At 44.4% G+C, this 17,004-nt stretch overlaps 2 protein-coding genes across 2 annotated transcripts; both read right to left on the bottom strand.

Moving 5' to 3' along the window:
* Window positions 1-204: 204 nt before the first annotated feature.
* On the bottom strand, window positions 205-3,734 carry LOC137626724 (pneumococcal serine-rich repeat protein-like; the record flags this gene model as incomplete). The annotated part of the gene is made up of 1 exon (XM_068357734.1): window positions 205-3,734. A coding segment is annotated over one exon (3,483 nt), but the record flags the coding sequence as incomplete, so codon positions are not given.
* A 6,941-nt stretch (window positions 3,735-10,675) lies between these two features.
* LOC137627093 (pneumococcal serine-rich repeat protein-like) lies at window positions 10,676-16,737 on the bottom strand. Its single transcript, XM_068358103.1, has 2 exons — window positions 16,696-16,737; window positions 10,676-15,520 (listed from the first exon to the last, which is right to left on the bottom strand). Exons 1-2 carry the CDS (start codon window positions 16,705-16,707, stop codon window positions 10,784-10,786), a joined length of 4,749 nt encoding a protein of 1,582 aa, XP_068214204.1. The 5' UTR covers window positions 16,708-16,737; the 3' UTR covers window positions 10,676-10,783.
* Window positions 16,738-17,004: the final 267 nt, after the last annotated feature.

Genomic DNA, 17,004 nt, shown 5'->3' with positions numbered 1-17,004 from the left:
TCTTGAAACTTTTCAGAAGGCTTTTTGAAAAAACTTTCCTCAATGAATAAGGCCCCATTGTTTTGAATACTGCAAAACAGTATTCACTTGAATAATTAAACAGATCATTGGTTTATATAGATTAGGTGATGAGAAAAAGGCTTTTGGAAAATTCAATTCTTGCTCTTTGTTTATCGTATTTACATAAAATTTTATATCTTAAAGTATAGACAGATTCACCAAGACATGTTAATCTGATCTAGAAAAGGTCACTAACATGTGCAAGGTTGTACGTATTGCGGAAGACCAGCAACGGGTGCGAACAAGCGGCCGTCGAAAGTGTACCCTTGAGCAGGCGCGGCAGCACTGTACACTACCGTATGTACAGGTGCGGCAGCTAGAACTGTGGGTGCTGGTAGAAGTCCTCTCCTGACGGAGGTACGGAGAGCAGCAGCCTCAACCTGGCGGAAGGTGTTCATGAAGGCCTCCCTGGCTGCTGTTACCTCAGGGGTGTCGAGCACAGGTACTGGAGCTGAAACTCCACTGATGGCACCAGTACCAGAAAGGGAATACATGGTGGATTCAATCTTTGGAACTGTGGCTGCAGCCTTATTCCAGGCAGCCATGAATTCGTCAGTGGCTTTCCTGACCTCTGCAGTAGCAGTTACAGGTTGATGGGATGCGTAGGCACTGGCAGAAGGGAGAACATTGTGGATAGCAGAGGCCTGTTGGGCTGCAGCATGCCATGCAGACATGAACTGAGCAGTGGCTTGTTTGACGTCGGCAGTTTCTTGAACCTGTTGAGGAAGAGTTGAAATGGCTTGTTCCACGACTACTCCACGACGAGCTGCAGCATTCCATGCTGCCATGAATTCTTCAGTTGCTTTCCTTACAGCATCTGTGTCTGAAACTTGTTGGGGAATGTGAGCTTGGTGTGCTGAGCCAGAAGCTTTGTACAATTTTGTCTGAATTTTGTTTGCCCTTTCAGCAGCTGCATTCCAAGCAGCCATAAAAGCAGCTGTTGCTCTTTGTACTTCTGGAGTTGGCTGAACTGGCTGAGGAGCACCGACGTGTACTGATGAACTATAGGTGTGAGCTGAACCTGTAGAGTATGTAGCTTGAGGTGTTGCGTGGTGAGATGAGGTACGGGAGCTACCCATGATAATGTTGGTATCAGGAGCAGCTGCTGCAGCAGCAGCGGCAGCATTCCAAGCCCATGTAAATTCAGCGGTGGCTTGTTGAACAGATGGTGTGAACTGTGGAGCAGATCCAAGAGTGTGGTGAGCGCCAGGAGCTGGTACTGTTCCAGAAATGGTGTATATGGTTGACTCAATCTTGGGCACACGAGCGGCAGCCTCTTCCCAGGCAGCCATGAATTCTTCAGTAGCCTTCTTTACTGCATCAGTGTGATCAACTTGCTGGGGAACTCCTGAGTAAGAGATAGCTCGTCTCATAGCAGAAGCTTGTTGGGCAGCTGCCTCCCAGGCAGACATGAATTCGGCGGTAGCTCTTCGGACTTCTTCAGTTTCTCTTACTGGCTGAGGTACGCTGTAGATAGCATGTTCGACAGTTGATGCACGTCCAGCAGCTTCATTCCAGGCAGCCATGAAAGCAGCAGTTGCTCTCTTAACTTCTTCAGTGGCTTCGACTTGCTTTGGTACGGTGACGGTGTAATGTCCAGCAGAAGAGCTCCTGGTAAGAGTTGACCTGATTGCAGTTGCCTGAGCAGCAGCCTTGTTCCATGCAGCCATGAAGGCAGCAGTAGCTCTCTGTACTTCAGGGGTGGGTTCAGCAGGGTTAGAGAGATCAGAAAGAGAAGCAGCAGTGTATGAGACAGAGGCAGGAGCGTGGGCGACAACAGGGGCAGCTGCGTGGTAAGTAACAGAGTGGGAGGTAGAAGGGAGAGAGCTAGCTCCCATAATAATGTTCACATCAGGAGCATCGGCAGCAGCCTTGGCAGCAGCATTCCAAATTCTTGTGAATTCAGCGGTGGCTTGTTCGACAGATGGAGTGAACTGTGGAGCAGATCCAACAGTGTGGTGAGAGCCGGGAGCTGCTACTGTTCCAGAGAGTGTGTACATGGTTGACTCAATTTTGGGCACCCGAGCAGCGGCCTCTTCCCAGGCAGCCATGAATTCTTCAGTAGCTTTCTTTACTGCATCAGTGTGATCAACTTGCTTGGGAACTCCTGAGTAAGAGATAGCTTGTCTCATAGCAGAAGCTTGTTGGGCGGCAGCCTCCCATGCGGACATGAATTCGGCGGTAGCTCGTCGGACTTCTTCAGTTTGTCTTACTGGCTGAAGTACGCTGTAGATAGCATGTTTGACAGGAGATGCACGTTCAGCAGCTTCATTCCAGGCAGCCATGAATTCTCCAGTACCCTTCTTTACTGCACCAGTGGGATCAACTTTGTGGGGATCTCTAGAGTAAGAGATAGCTTGACTCATAGCAGAAGCTTGATGGGCTGCAGCCTCCCAGGCGGACATGAATTCGAGGATAGCTCTTCGGACTTTTTTAGTTTCTCTTACTGGCTGAGGTACGCTGTAGATAGCATGTTCGACAGTAGATGCACGTTCAGCAGCTTCATTCCAGGCAGCCATGAATTCTTCAGTAGCCTTCTTTACTGCATCAGTGTGATCAACTTGCTGGGGAACTCCTGAGGAAGAGATAGCTTGTCTCATAGCAGAAGCTTGTTGGGCCGCAGCCTCCCAGGCGGACATGAATTCGGCGGTAGCTCTTCGGACTTCTTCAGTTTGTCTTACTGGCTGGGGTACGCTGTAGATAGCATGTTCGACAGTTGATGCACGTCCAGCAGCTTCATTCCAGGCAGCCATGAAAGCAGCAGTTGCTCTCTTAACTTCTTCAGTGGCTTCGACTTGCTTTGGTACGGCGACGGTGTAATGTCCAGCAGAAGAGCTCCTAGTAAGAGTTGACCTGATTGCAGTTGCCTGAGCAGCAGCCTTGTTCCATGCAGCCATGAAGGCAGCTGTAGCTCTCTGTACTTCAGGGGTGGGTTCAACAGGCTTGGAGAGATCAGAAAGAGAAGCAGCAGTGTATGAGACAGCAGCAGGTGACTGGTAGGATACAGAGTGAGAACCTGAAGGTGCAGAGCCAGCTCCCATTATTATGTTGACATCAGGGGCAGCTGCAGCTGCGGCAGCAGCAGCATTCCAGGCCTTCATGAATTCAGCAGTGGCTTGTTCAACTGAAGGAGTGAACTGGGGAGTAGATCCAGCAGTGTGCTGATAGCTAGGGGAAGCTACAGTTCCAGAGATAAAATACATGGTCGACTCAATCTTTGGTACACGAGCGGCGGCTTTTTCCCATGCAGCCATGAATTCTGCTGTTGCTTTCTTGACCTCATCTGTGTGATCAACTTGTTGGGGAGTTCCTGTGTAAGAAACAGCTGTCTTGATGCTGGATGCCTGATGGGCTGCAGCTTCCCAAGCTGCCATGAATTCTTCTGTTGCTCTCTTGACATCGGCAGTCTCCTGAACCGGTTGGGGCGCGCTGTAAACGGCATGTTTGACTGTCGAAGCTCGCCTGGCAGCCTCGTTCCAGGCTGCCATGAATTCAGATGTAGCCCTCTGTACTTCATGTGTGGCCTGAACCTGCTGAGGCACTTGCACAACATAGTGACCTTGAGAACCGCTCTTCACGAGGGCCGATTGGATCTTTGTGGCTCTAGCAGCGGCTGCGTTCCATGCAGCCATGAAAGCGGCCGTTGCTTGCTGAACCTCTGGGGTTGGGACGGGTCTTCCGCTTACGAGGTAAGACGTCTGGTAGTGGTGAACGGGCACAGCAACGTTGTGGACAGTTGGGACGGTGATGTAGCTAACTGCCCCATGGTGGAGCCCAGTGTGCACCGCACGAACCTTGCCTGGGACTGACCTAGCCTCCCAGTCGCGGTCATCTGGTAGCGGTGTGGCTACCACTGCGACCACCAAAGCTGCTATCACCTGCGGATGGAAATTCACTCCCATAATATTTTATGAATCCATTCAGAGTTACATAAATTGTATTGGAATAATACTAACTCAGATTACCACTGAAATTATATATCTTTGCATATTTGTATGACATAGTATGGAAATAGCCTTAACTGTTTGACAGAGTATTTTGAATAAATTATTATTAAACTTTTTCTTCTTCAAGTATTAAATCATAAATACATTTATCAAGATTATCGCCAATAACATTTTGATATTTACATTATAAGACTAGAAAATTTTATACCATATATTTGTAGAGACATGTAATGTATGATATACTTTTTAGCACAGTGTATATATATGTATGATGAATATAGTGTATACTAAAAAGAAAGCATTTGCAAAATGTATGATAAGGGTTTAGTCTAAGCAAAAGATTTTGAGTGCAAGAAACTGACTTCATGAATTACAAATATTCAGGCCTTGTGTGGCCCTATATGGCTGAGGATTATGAAGCGTGAAATGGGAGATGTTGAATGGAGAAGTATTGATTTAAAAGACGACTGGCGAAATCTAACCGAGGCCCTTTGCGTTAATGTGTAAATGTATGAAAAGAATGTATGGATGTATTAGAAAACATATGAATGTATGATAAGATCTAATAAGTGTATACACAACTACAATATCACAATTATTCTATTTTGGGAAAGTTGTATTTTTGGAAAAGATTTGAGAATTTATGAGAAAATTCCACCATTGAAAAAGTGAATGTATTTGAAGATTGTATGAATTTATATAAATAAATTTCGATGAATAATTCACTCCAATGTCACATTCACTAGTGAATAACTTTTTGTAATGAACATAAAAAATGTATGAGAAGGTTTTATGAATCTATCCAAGAAACTTTTAGATATATAATAAAATTTATGGATTTAAATTTCACAAACGATGTCACATTTCAATAAATAAACTACGAATGTATGAGAACATTGTATAGCTGAATGAAGAGCTAATGAATGAACCTTTTTTCACTAGTGAATAACGAAACCTCTTCTCAAGTGTATGAGAATGTATTGAGAACTGATGCTTAGCTCACCAAAGTCTTCATGACGATAGCCTGATGTGTGTGCCGTGTCTTGGCCAGCACAAGCTGAGGCTTATATACGGGCGGACCACGCCCACTAGCCCCGCCCTTGTCTGCCTCACCAATCACATGAGGCCTTCTCACCTACTTCTCCCGAGGGACATCCCCTTCCCGAGGGGGACGCCCCTCCTGAGGGCACTGACATGAAAAAACTGATTTTTCAGAGCAGTGTTCTCTAGGTCCTGTATGCCCCTGTTTCCCTGGGGGTGGGAAGCTGTCCCCCTCCGCCAGGACCTTCCCAAAGGACGTCCATTTCGTGTGACGTCATGGGATCCGACAGAACCGTTATTCTCTCTCTCTCTCTCTCTCTCTCTCTCTCTCTCTCTCTCTCTCTCTCTCTCTCTCTCTCTCTCTCTCTCTCATTCCAGCCAGAAATTGTTATTTTTCGGTGGACTATATCAGTATAAAGGCATTCTCTCTCTCTCTCTCTCTCTCTCTCTCTCTCTCTCTCTCTCTCTCTCTCTCTCTCTCTCTCTAGCCAAAGAACTGTATATCCTTCCATCCACCATGTATAATCACACACACATACATACATATACACACAGACAAACACACACACACACATATATATATATATATATATATATATATATATATATATATATATATATATATATATATATTGTGTGTATGTGTATGTATATAAACAGTATACATGTATACGCATGAGAGAGAAAAATAAACTGTTTATTCAGTTTTAATCAGTTTCAAAACACATTATAATTTAACTTTGTTTAATTCAATGGTATTTTTCACAGAGGTCCATCCGAAAGGTGTTCAGATATTCAGGTCAGTTTTTGATTAAAGCCAAGAAATTCCTCTTTTGAGATTGGGATTCAGAACTCAATGTATGTGGTTGATTCATATTTGAGATGTGAGGTTCAATGTAAGGTTCTTTATGAGGTTCTATCATAAGGTTCTTTATGAGGTTCTATTATAAGGTTCAAAATAATGTTCTATCATAAGGTTCTTTATGAGGTTCTATCCTGAGGTTCTATTATAAGTTTCTATCATAAGGTTCTTTATGAGGTTCTATCTCAAGGTTCTACATGTGGTTCTATTATAAGGTTCTTTATGAGGTTCTATATAAGGTTCTATCATAAGGTTCTATTCATACAAGGTTCAATATAAGGTTCTATTATAGCATCCTGCTTTTCCAACTAGGGTTGGAAAATAATAATAATAATAATAATAATAATAATCACCCAAGTACCTTATGTGGATGAGATCATGATGAGGGGTAGATGGAGATGGTTTGAACATGTTCTTCGCACTCCCCAAGAGAGATTAGTTCACCAAACTTTCAACTGGGCTCCACAAGGCACTAGAAAAGTTGAAAGACCCAAGCCTACATGGCTGAGGACTAAAAAGCGTGACGTGGGAGATGATGAATGGAGAAGTGTTGAATTAAAAGCTCAAGATAGAGACGACTGGCGAAATCTAACCGAGGCCCTTTGCAGATCTTGAGCTGTTATTTCACTGGGGCAATTATTCGCGTCTACATCTCGCACCGTTAAAACGCGAATCAAAAAATCTGCAAATCCATTTAGGCGTCGACGGCTGATTTTGACATTTCTGAAACAAATACAGGTTTACGAAAACTGCCGTTATTCTAAGTAAATACTGGTCTATTCAATAATCTTGTTTCGGTTTTTATATCATCTTTGTTGGATCGTGATCATAAATCATATCTTTTATTGTGGTAAAAAATCTTTGCAGAGTTCAGCGAGTTTTTTTTTTACTATTCTAATTACTGGGTCTCTCTCTCTCTCTCTCTCTCTCTCTCTCTCTCTCTCTCTCTCTCTTTTGTCCTACCCCTAAGCAGTCCACCCAGAGAGACTTTCTCTCTCTCTCTCTCTCTCTCTCTCTCTCTCTCTCTCTCTCTTAGTAATTACTTGTATTAAGTAAATACACAGGCATACACACACTATGCTAATATAGGCCTTATTACACACACAGACACACACACACATATATATATACATATATATATATATATATATATATATATATATATATATATATATATATATATATATATATATATATATATATATATCAGCAGCAGCAGCTGTTGCCAGTCCCCTGCAGGACAAAGGTCTCATACATGTCTTTCCTCTCCCATTTGTTTATGATCTCTTTACGCCAGTCTATAACAGCAAATTTTCTTAGTTCGTCAATCCATCGTCTTCCCTTACTTTCCCTGCTTCTTTTGCAGTCTGTTGGGACCCATTATGTTATTCGTAATGTCTATCTATGAGCTAAGGAAAGAATAATAATGGGAATAACACTTAAGAGACAGGGAAAAAGCAACATGGATACTAAGTGAGCAAACTAAAGTAGAGGATATTCTAACAATTGTAAGAAAAAGGAAATGGACAGGACATGTAGTGAGAATGAAATATAATAGATGGATATTAAGAATAACAGAGTGGGTCCCTAGAGATTGCAAAAGAAGCAGGGAAAGGAAGAGAAGATGATGGATTGACGTGCTAAGAAAGTTTGCGGGTATGGACAGGTATAGAAAGACCATAAACAGACACAAGTGGAAGGACATGTATGAGGCCTTTGTCCTGCAGTGGACTAGCAATGGCTGATGAAAATGATGGTGATATATATATATATATATATATATATATATATATATATATGGATATATATATGATAAATTTTGCACATTCAGACATGTTTTTCATATTCAAATAAGACATATATTTTAATACATTAATGTCTGGATTCTCTGATCGACCTCGGGATCAGAGCCCCTAGGTGGAACCACTCAGAGACTATAGCTTCTGACTGGCCAGGAGTCGAACCCTGGTCCAGGAAACTTATAATGAAAGTGACATAGCACGTGGCTAAGTGCTATGTCACTGTCATTACGTGCTTCCTAGACCAGGGTTCGATTCCCTGGTTGGCCAGAAGCTATTGTCTTTGAGTGGTTCCACCTAGGGGCTCTGATCCCGAGGTCGATCAGAGAATCCAGACGTTAATGTATTGAAATATATAGGGTGTACGAACCGTGTGTCCCACGATCGTACATAGTAACGACATTTCACTTTGTGTATATATTATGCTTGCATCTTCGCTCTCCCCTCGCACTAAAAAGAACCTGAAATAACATGTATGTTTTTCTCACCGTTAACTGTTAACCGATGCAGTGTCGGTTGAACAGGAAATTTCCTGTTGCATTGAACCTGAAAAAATGTGTCTGTTTTTCTCACCGTTAACTGTTAACCAGTGCGGTGTCGGTTGAACAGGAAATTTCCTGTTGCATTGAGTTTTTGTATATAAAGAAGTGTTCTGTAATAAAGTTACTCAGTTGCTTTCATCCTGTCTTTGAGTCACAACCTTCTCTCGGCTCGTCACATTGGTGACCCTGGAAGTCGACTCGCTCCTCCTGCTTTCCACCCCCCCTCGCCCTCCGTTGTTGATACTATGGCAGACTCTACGGAAGCTGGTGCTGCGGCTGCCCCATTGAAACCTTCATCATTCGCCAGCGGAGAGGCGTTTGCTTGGTTTCAGCTCGTAGAAGTCCAGTTTCGCACCAAGGGCGTGACTCGCTTAACCACCAAAGCAGATTATGTTCTCGCGGCGATACCCGAGGACACCTTCCCGGAAATATCCAACTGGCTTTGTGAACAAGGAGACACCCCAATAGCGTATGACGCCCTCAAAACATACCTTCTGCAGCAGTACTCGCCGTAGCCAGCCGCCCGTGTAGTAAAGCTTTTTCAGCTCTCGCAACAACCGTTGGGGGACCAAAGGGCTTCGCTTGCCCTCAGGGAAATAACCAGTATCGTTCGCCTGCAACCTGCCGCAGACGGCTCTACTCATGAGGTGAACCTATTTCGTGACCTTTGGATACGCTGTTTACCTGAACCTGTACGCGCTGCTATACCCGATGTCGATAGTTTACCCATAAAGGACTTGATGACCAAAGCCGACGCCCTTATGGACAGCCACTTCAAAACCTCCATCAACGCTTACACTCCTGACGAAGAGGACGCCTATTCAACGTCAACCAAAGCTAACGTGAATGCCGTAGGACATGCACACCTACCCCGTGACGTGCTGAAGCGGTAACAAAGCCACCCACCACCCACCACTCGCTCGCGCCCCAACCAACAACTTCTACAGCCATTTACTACCTCCCATCCGCTGCAGTTTTGCTACTACCACAACAGATTCGGGGTAACCGCGAAGAATTGTGCCAAGGATTGCCCTTCTCACCTCTCTTCTTCGTTCCTAACCCTATTCAATGGAGATATATCAGCCATAGTCCTGAGACACTTCATCTCGAACACATTCAATTTCTGCCTCTCCGACACTTTCATTTCCTACAACTCCAATTTATACATCACAGTTGGTACAATAACTTTATCACACATAACTTTCTTTACATTCATTCTTTACCATCTATTCTTCACCAATCCCTTCAATGCCCCTAACACTTTATATCCTTCATCCATCTTTGACGTACATCGGCTTCTTCCCGACCATTTGCAGCAACAACAGATCCCAAGTACTTGAACTGATCTACATCCTCAAGTAACTCTCCATTCAACAAGACATTCAATCTAGCACCACCCTCTTTTCTCAGGACTTTCATAACCTTACTCTTACCCACATTAACTCTCAACCTCTTTCTCTCACTTACCTTCCCAAACTGTCACTATTCAGCCCAGCTTCTCCTCTTAGTCTGCAACCAATACCGCATCATCCACAAACAACAACTTACTCACATCCCACTCATGAACTCTCATCTATCAGCTTCAATCCTTGACCAAGCACTTGAACATTCCCCTCTTTTACCACTCCATCAACAAACAAATTGAACAACCATGGCAGTGCCACACATCCATGTCTCAGTCCCACTCTCACTGGAAACCAATCATTCACTTCTTTTCTTATTCTAATACACGTTATACTGTCTATGTATAAACTCTTTACTGATTACAACAACCTTCCTTCAATTCCCTATAACCTCATCACACTCTGCATCTCCTCCCTATCAACTCTATCATAAGCTTTCTCCAGTTTCATAAATACAACATACACCTCCTTATCTTTGGTAAATATTTTTTGCATATATGCTTAACTTAAGTGAAGGTACTGTAGGTTAGGTTAGGTTAGGTTAAGTATTATCTGTATTTAATTGGGCCCAAAATGGAATTCTTCCACTCAATAAAATCTGAAAGGTACTATATACTTTTATGCTCAATGTAAGAATAGTTTTCATCATATCTAATAACTGATGGATTTAGTTTGAACCATATGTAATGATTAAGGAGAAAACTTAATTCTCTATAACAGAATTTACAAATATCTTCCAATGGTTTCTAGAGTATATATGTTATTTAGATAAGTCTATTTTAATATCAACCTTATTCATTCTGACTTTCCACTTCTTGCTTAAAACTATTAAGATAACTTCAGTCATCCATCTGAAATTAGTAAATTTGAATGCTCAAATCTTGAAATTTTAATAAGGCTTTTTGAAAAAACTTTCCTCAATGAATACGGCCCCATTGTTTTGAATACTCCAAAACAGTATTCAATTGAAAAGTTATACAGCTCATTGGTTTATATAGATTAGGTGATGAGAAAAAGGCATTTGGAAAATTCAATTCTTGCTCTTTGTTTATCGTATTTACATAAAATTTTATATCTTAAAGTATAGACAGATTCACCAAGACATCTTAATCTGATCTAGAAAAGGTCACTAACATGTGCAAGGTTTTACGTATTGCGGAAGACCAGCAACGGGTGCGAACAAGCGGCCGTCGAAAGTGTACCCTTGAGCAGGCGCGGCAGCACTGTACACTACCGTATGTACAGGTGCAGCAGCTAGAACTGTGGGTGCTGGTAGAAGTCCTCTCCTGACGGAGGTACGGAGAGCAGCAGCCTCAACCTGGCGGAAGGTGTTCATGAAGGCCTCCCTGGCTGCTGTTACCTCAGGGGTGTCGAGCACAGGTACTGGAGCTGAAACTGCACTGATGGCACCAGTACCAGAAAGGGAATACATGGTGGATTCAATCTTTGGAACTGTGGCTGCAGCCTTATTCCAGGCAGCCATGAAGTCATCTGTGGCTTTCCTGACTTCTGCAGTAGCAGTTACAGGTTGATGGGATGCGTAGGCACTGGCAGAAGGGAGAACATTGTGGATAGCAGAGGCTTGTTGGGCTGCAGCATGCCATGCAGACATGAACTGAGCAGTGGCTTGTTTGACCTCGGCAGTTTGTTGAACCTGATGAGGAAGAGTTGAAATGGCTTGTTCCACGACTACTCCACGACGAGCTGCAGCATTCCATGCTGCCATGAATTCTTCAGTTGCTTTCCTTACAGCATCTGTGTCTGAAACTTGTTGGGGAATGTGAGCTTGGTGTACTGAGCCAGAAGCTTTGTACAATTTTGTCTGAATTTTGTTTGCCCTTTCAGCAGCTGCATTCCAAGCAGCCATAAAAGCAGCTGTGGCTTTTTGTACTTCTGGAGTTTGCTGAACTGGCTGAGGAGCACCGACGTGTACTGATGAACTATAGGTGTGAGCTGAGCCTGTAGAGTATGTAGCTTGAGGTGTTGCGTGGTGAGATGAGGTACGGGAGCTGCCCATGATAATGTTGGTATCAGGAGTAGCTGCTGCAGCAGCAGCGGCAGCATTCCAAGCCCTTGTAAATTCAGCGGTGGCTTGTTGAACAGATGGTGTGAACTGTGGAGCAGATCCAAGAGTGTGGTGAGCGCCAGGAGCTGGTACTGTTCCAGAAATGGTGTATATGGTTGACTCAATCTTGGGCACACGAGTGGCGGCCTTTTCCCAGGCAGCCATGAATTCTTCAGTAGCCTTCTTTACTGCATCAGTGTGATCAACTTGCTGGGGAACTCCTGAGTAAGAGATAGCTTGTCTCATAGCAGAAGCTTGTTGGGCGGCAGCCTCCCAGGCGGACATGAATTCGGCGGTAGCTCTTCGGACTTCTTCAGTTTGTCTTACTGGCTGAGGTACACTGTAGATAGCATGTTCGACAGTTGATGCACGTCCAGCAGCTTCATTCCAGGCAGCCATGAAAGCAGCAGTTGCTCTCTTAACTTCTTCAGTGGTTTCGACTTGCTTTGGTACGGTGACGGTGTAATGTCCAGCAGAAGAGCTCCTAGTAAGAGTTGACCTGATTGCAGTTGCCTGAGCAGCAGCCTTGTTCCATGCAGCCATGAAGGCAGCAGTAGCTCTCTGTACTTCAGGGGTGGGTTCAACAGGCTTAGAGAGATCAGAAAGAGAAGCAGCAGTGTATGAGACAGAGGCAGGAGCGTGGGCGACAACAGGAGCAGCTGCGTGGTAAGTAACAGAGTGGGATGTAAAAGGGAGAGAGCTAGCTCCCATAATGATGTTCACATCAGGAGCATCGGCAGCAGCCTTGGCTGCAGCATTCCAGATCCTTGTGAATTCAGCTGTGGCTTGTTCTACAGATGGAGTGAACTGAGGTGCAGATCCAACAGTGTGGTGAGAGCCGGGAGCTGCTACTGTTCCAGAGAGTGTGTACATGGTTGACTCAATTTTGGGCACCCGAGCGGCAGCCTCTTCCCAGGCAGCCATGAATTCTTCAGTAGCCTTTTTTACTGCATCGGTGTGATCAACTTGCTGGGGAACTCCTGAGTAAGAGATAGCTTGTCTCATAGCAGAAGCTTGTTGGGCCGCAGCCTCCCAGGCGGACATGAATTCGGCGGTAGCTCTTCGGACTTCTTCAGTTTGTCTTACTGGCTGAGGTACACTGTAGATAGCATGTTCGACAGTTGATGCACGTCCAGCAGCTTCATTCCAGGCAGCCATGAAAGCAGCAGTTGCTCTCTTAACTTCTTCAGTGGCTTCGACTTGCTTTGGTACGGTGACGGTGTAATGTCCAGCAGAAGAGCTCCTAGTAAGAGTTGACCTGATTGCAGTTGCCTGAGCAGCAGCCTTGTTCCAGGCAGCCATGAAGGTAGCTGTAGCTCTCTGTACTTCAGGGGTGGGTTCAACAGGCTTAGAGAGATCAGAAAGAGAAGCAGCAGTGTATGAGACAGAGGCAGGAGCGTGGGCAACAACAGGAGCAGCTGCGTGGTAAGTAACAGAGTGGGAGGTAGAAGGGAGAGAGCTAGCTCCCATAATAATGTTCACATCAGGAGCATCGGCAGCAGCCTTGGCAGCAGCATTCCAAATTCTTGTGAATTCAGCGGTGGCTTGTTCGACAGATGGAGTGAACTGGGGAGCAGATCCAACAGTGTGGTGAGAGCCAGGAGCTGGTACTGTTCCAGAAATGGTGTATATGGTTGACTCAATCTTGGGCACACGAGCGGCGGCCTTTTCCCAGGCAGCCATGAATTCTTCAGTAGCCTTCTTTACTGCATCAGTGTGATCAACTTGCTGGGGAACTCCTGAGTAAGAGATAGCTTGTCTCATAGCAGAAGCTTGTTGGGCCGCAGCCTCCCAGGCGGACATGAATTCGGCGGTAGCTCTTCGGACTTCTTCAGTTTGTCTTACTGGCTGAGGTACACTGTAGATAGCATGTTCGACAGTTGATGCACGTCCAGCAGCTTCATTCCAGGCAGCCATGAAAGCAGCAGTTGCTCTCTTAACTTCTTCAGTGGCTTCGACTTGCTTTGGTACGGTGACGGTGTAATGTCCAGCAGAAGAGCTCCTAGTAAGAGTTGACCTGATTGCAGTTACCTGAGCAGCAGCCTTGTTCCATGCAGCCATGAAGGCAGCAGTAGCTCTCTGTACTTCAGGGGTGGGTTCAACAGGCTTAGAGAGATCAGAAAGAGAAGCAGCATTGTATGAGACAGAGGCAGGAGCGTGGGCAACAACAGGAGCAGCTGCGTGGTAAGTAACAGAGTGGGAGGTAGAAGGGAGAGAGCTAGCTCCCATAATAATGTTCACATCAGGAGCATCGGCAGCAGCCTTGGCAGCAGCATTCCAGATCCTTGTGAATTCAGCTGTGGCTTGTTCTACAGATGGAGTGAACTGGGGTGCAGATCCAACAGTGTGGTGAGAAACGGGAGCTGCTACTGTTCCAGAGAGTGTGTACATGGTTGACTCAATTTTGGGCACCCGAGCAGCGGCCTCTTCCCAGGCAGCCATGAATTCTTCAGTAGCCTTCTTTACTGCATCAGTGTGATCAACTTGCTGGGGAACTCTAGAGTAAGAGATAGCTTGTCTCATAGCAGAAGCTTGTTGGGCTGCAGCCTCCCAGGCAGACATGAATTCGGCGGTAGCTCTTCGGACTTCTTCAGTTTGTCTTACTGGCTGAGGTACACTGTAGATAGCATGTTCGACAGTTGATGCACGTCCAGCAGCTTCATTCCAGGCAGCCATGAAAGCAGCAGTAGCCCTCTTTACCTCTTCAGTGGCTTCGACTTGCTTTGGTACGGTGACGGTGTAATGTCCAGCAGAAGAGCTTCTAGTAAGAGTTGACCTGATTGCAGTTGCCTGAGCAGCAGCCTTGTTCCATGCAGCCATGAAGGCAGCTGTAGCTCTCTGTACTTCAGGGGTGGGTTCAACAGGCTTGGAGAGATCAGAAAGAGAAACAGCAGTGTATGAAACAGCAGCAGGTGACTGGTAGGATACAGAGTGAGAACCTGAAGGTGCAGAGCCAGCTCCCATTATTATGTTGACATCAGGGGCAGCTGCAGCTGCGGCAGCAGCAGCATTCCAGGCCTTCATGAATTCAGCAGTGGCTTGTTCAACTGAAGGAGTGAACTGGGGAGTAGATCCAGCAGTGTGCTGATAGCTAGGGGAAGCTACAGTTCCAGAGATAGAATACATGGTCGACTCAATCTTTGGTACACGAGCGGCGGCTTTTTCCCATGCAGCCATGAATTCTGCTGTTGCCTTTTTGACCTCATCTGTGTGATCAACTTGTTGAGGAGTTCCTGTGTACGAAACAGCTGTCTTGATGGTGGATGCCTGACGGGCTGCAGCTTCCCAAGCTGCCATGAATTCTTCTGTTGCTCTCTTGACATCGGCAGTCTCCTGAACCGGTTTGGGCGCGCTGTAAACGGCATGTTTGACTGTTGAAGCTCGCCTGGCAGCCTCGTTCCAGGCTGCCATGAATTCAGATGTTGCTCTCTGTACTTCATGTGTGGCTTGAACCTGCTGAGGCACTTGCACAACATAGTGACCTTGAGAACCGCTCTTAACGAGGACCGATTGGATCTTTGTGGCTCTAGCAGCGGCTGCGTTCCATGCAGCCATGAAAGCGGCCGTTGCTTGCTGAACCTCCGGGGTTGGGACGGGTCCTCCGCTTACGACGTAAGAAGTCTGGTAGTGGTGAACGGGCACAGCAACGTTGTGGACAGTTGGGACGGCGATGTAGCTAACTGCCCCATGGTGGAGCCCAGTGTGCACCGCACGAACCTTGCCTGGGACTGACCTAGCCTCCCAGTCGCGGTCATCTGGTAGCGGTGTGGCTACCGCTGCGACCACCAAAGCTGCTATCACCTGCGGATGGAAATTCACTCCCTTAATATTTCATGAATCCATTCAGAGTTACATAAATTGTATTGGAATAATACTAACTCAGATTATCACTGAAATTATATATCTTTACATAGTTAGTATGGCAATAGCCATAAATTTATGACAGAACATTTTGAATAAATTATCAATAAGCTTTTTTTTCGTGAAGTATTAAATCATAAATATAATTATCAAGATTATCGCCAATAACATATTGATATTTACAGTACAAGACTTGAAGATTATATAACATGTATTTGTAGAGACATTGAATGTATGATATACTTTTTAGCATAGTGTATATGAATGTATGATGACTATATACTAAAGGAAAGCATTTGCAAAATTTACGGTAAGGGTTTAGACTCTGTAATAGATTTTGAGTGCAAGAATTTGTTATCCTGTGAATTACAAATATGTAGGCCTTATGGGGCCCTACATGGCTGAGGACTATGAAGCATGAAGTGGGAGATGATGAATGGAGAAGTATTGAATTAAAAGCTCAAGATAGAGACGACTGGTGAAATCTAACCGAGGCCCTTTGCGTCAATAGGTGTAGGAGATGATGATGAAGATGATGAATTACATATATAAATAACTATACAATCTCTTTTAGAATATCACAATCACAAGTTTAACTTGGCTTATATGTCGATGTGTAAATGTATAAAAAGAATGTATGGATGTATTAGAAAACATATGAATGTATAATAAAATTGAATAAGTGTATACAAGAATACTATCTTTGTATAGTTGTATTTTTTACGAAAAAATCTGAGAATTTATGAGAAAATTCCACTATTGAAAAACTGAATGTATTCAAAGATTGTATGAATTCATAGAAATAAATTTATATGAATAATTCACTTAAATGTCACATTCACAATCGCATTCACTATTGAATAACTGTTTATATAATGAATATAAAAAATTATGAGAAGATTTTATGAATTCATTCAAGAAACTTTTAGAATTATAATAAAATTTAGGGATTTAAATTTCACAAACGATATCACATTTCAATAAATAAACTACGAATGTATGAGAACATTGTATAGCTGAATGGAGAGCTAATGAATGAACCTTTTTTCACTAGTGAATAACGAGAACTCTTCTCAAGTGTATGAGAATGTATTGAGAACTGATGCTTAGCTCACCAAAGTCTTCATGACGATAGCCTGATGTGTGTGCCGTGTCTTGGCCAGCACAAGCTGAGGCTTATATACGGGCGGACCACGCCCACTAGCCCCGCCCTTGTCTGCCTCACCAATCACATGAGGCATTCTCAGCCACTTCTCCCGAGGGACGTCCCCCTCCCGAGGGGATCGCCCCTCCTTAGGGCACTGCTATGAAATAAACTGATTTATCAGAGCACTCTTCTGTAAGTAGTCTTCGCTTGTGTGGATACCCCAGTAGGGGTATATACCCATTTCCCTGTCCTACCCCTACTGTCTCAGGGATGACTT

Source organism: Palaemon carinicauda, chromosome 34 (genome assembly GCF_036898095.1).
Source record: "Palaemon carinicauda isolate YSFRI2023 chromosome 34, ASM3689809v2, whole genome shotgun sequence".
NCBI classification, from domain to species: Eukaryota; Metazoa; Arthropoda; class Malacostraca; order Decapoda; family Palaemonidae; genus Palaemon; species Palaemon carinicauda.
Note: the sequence above shows the minus strand (reverse complement) of the source record. Positions and strands in the feature narration are given on the sequence as shown.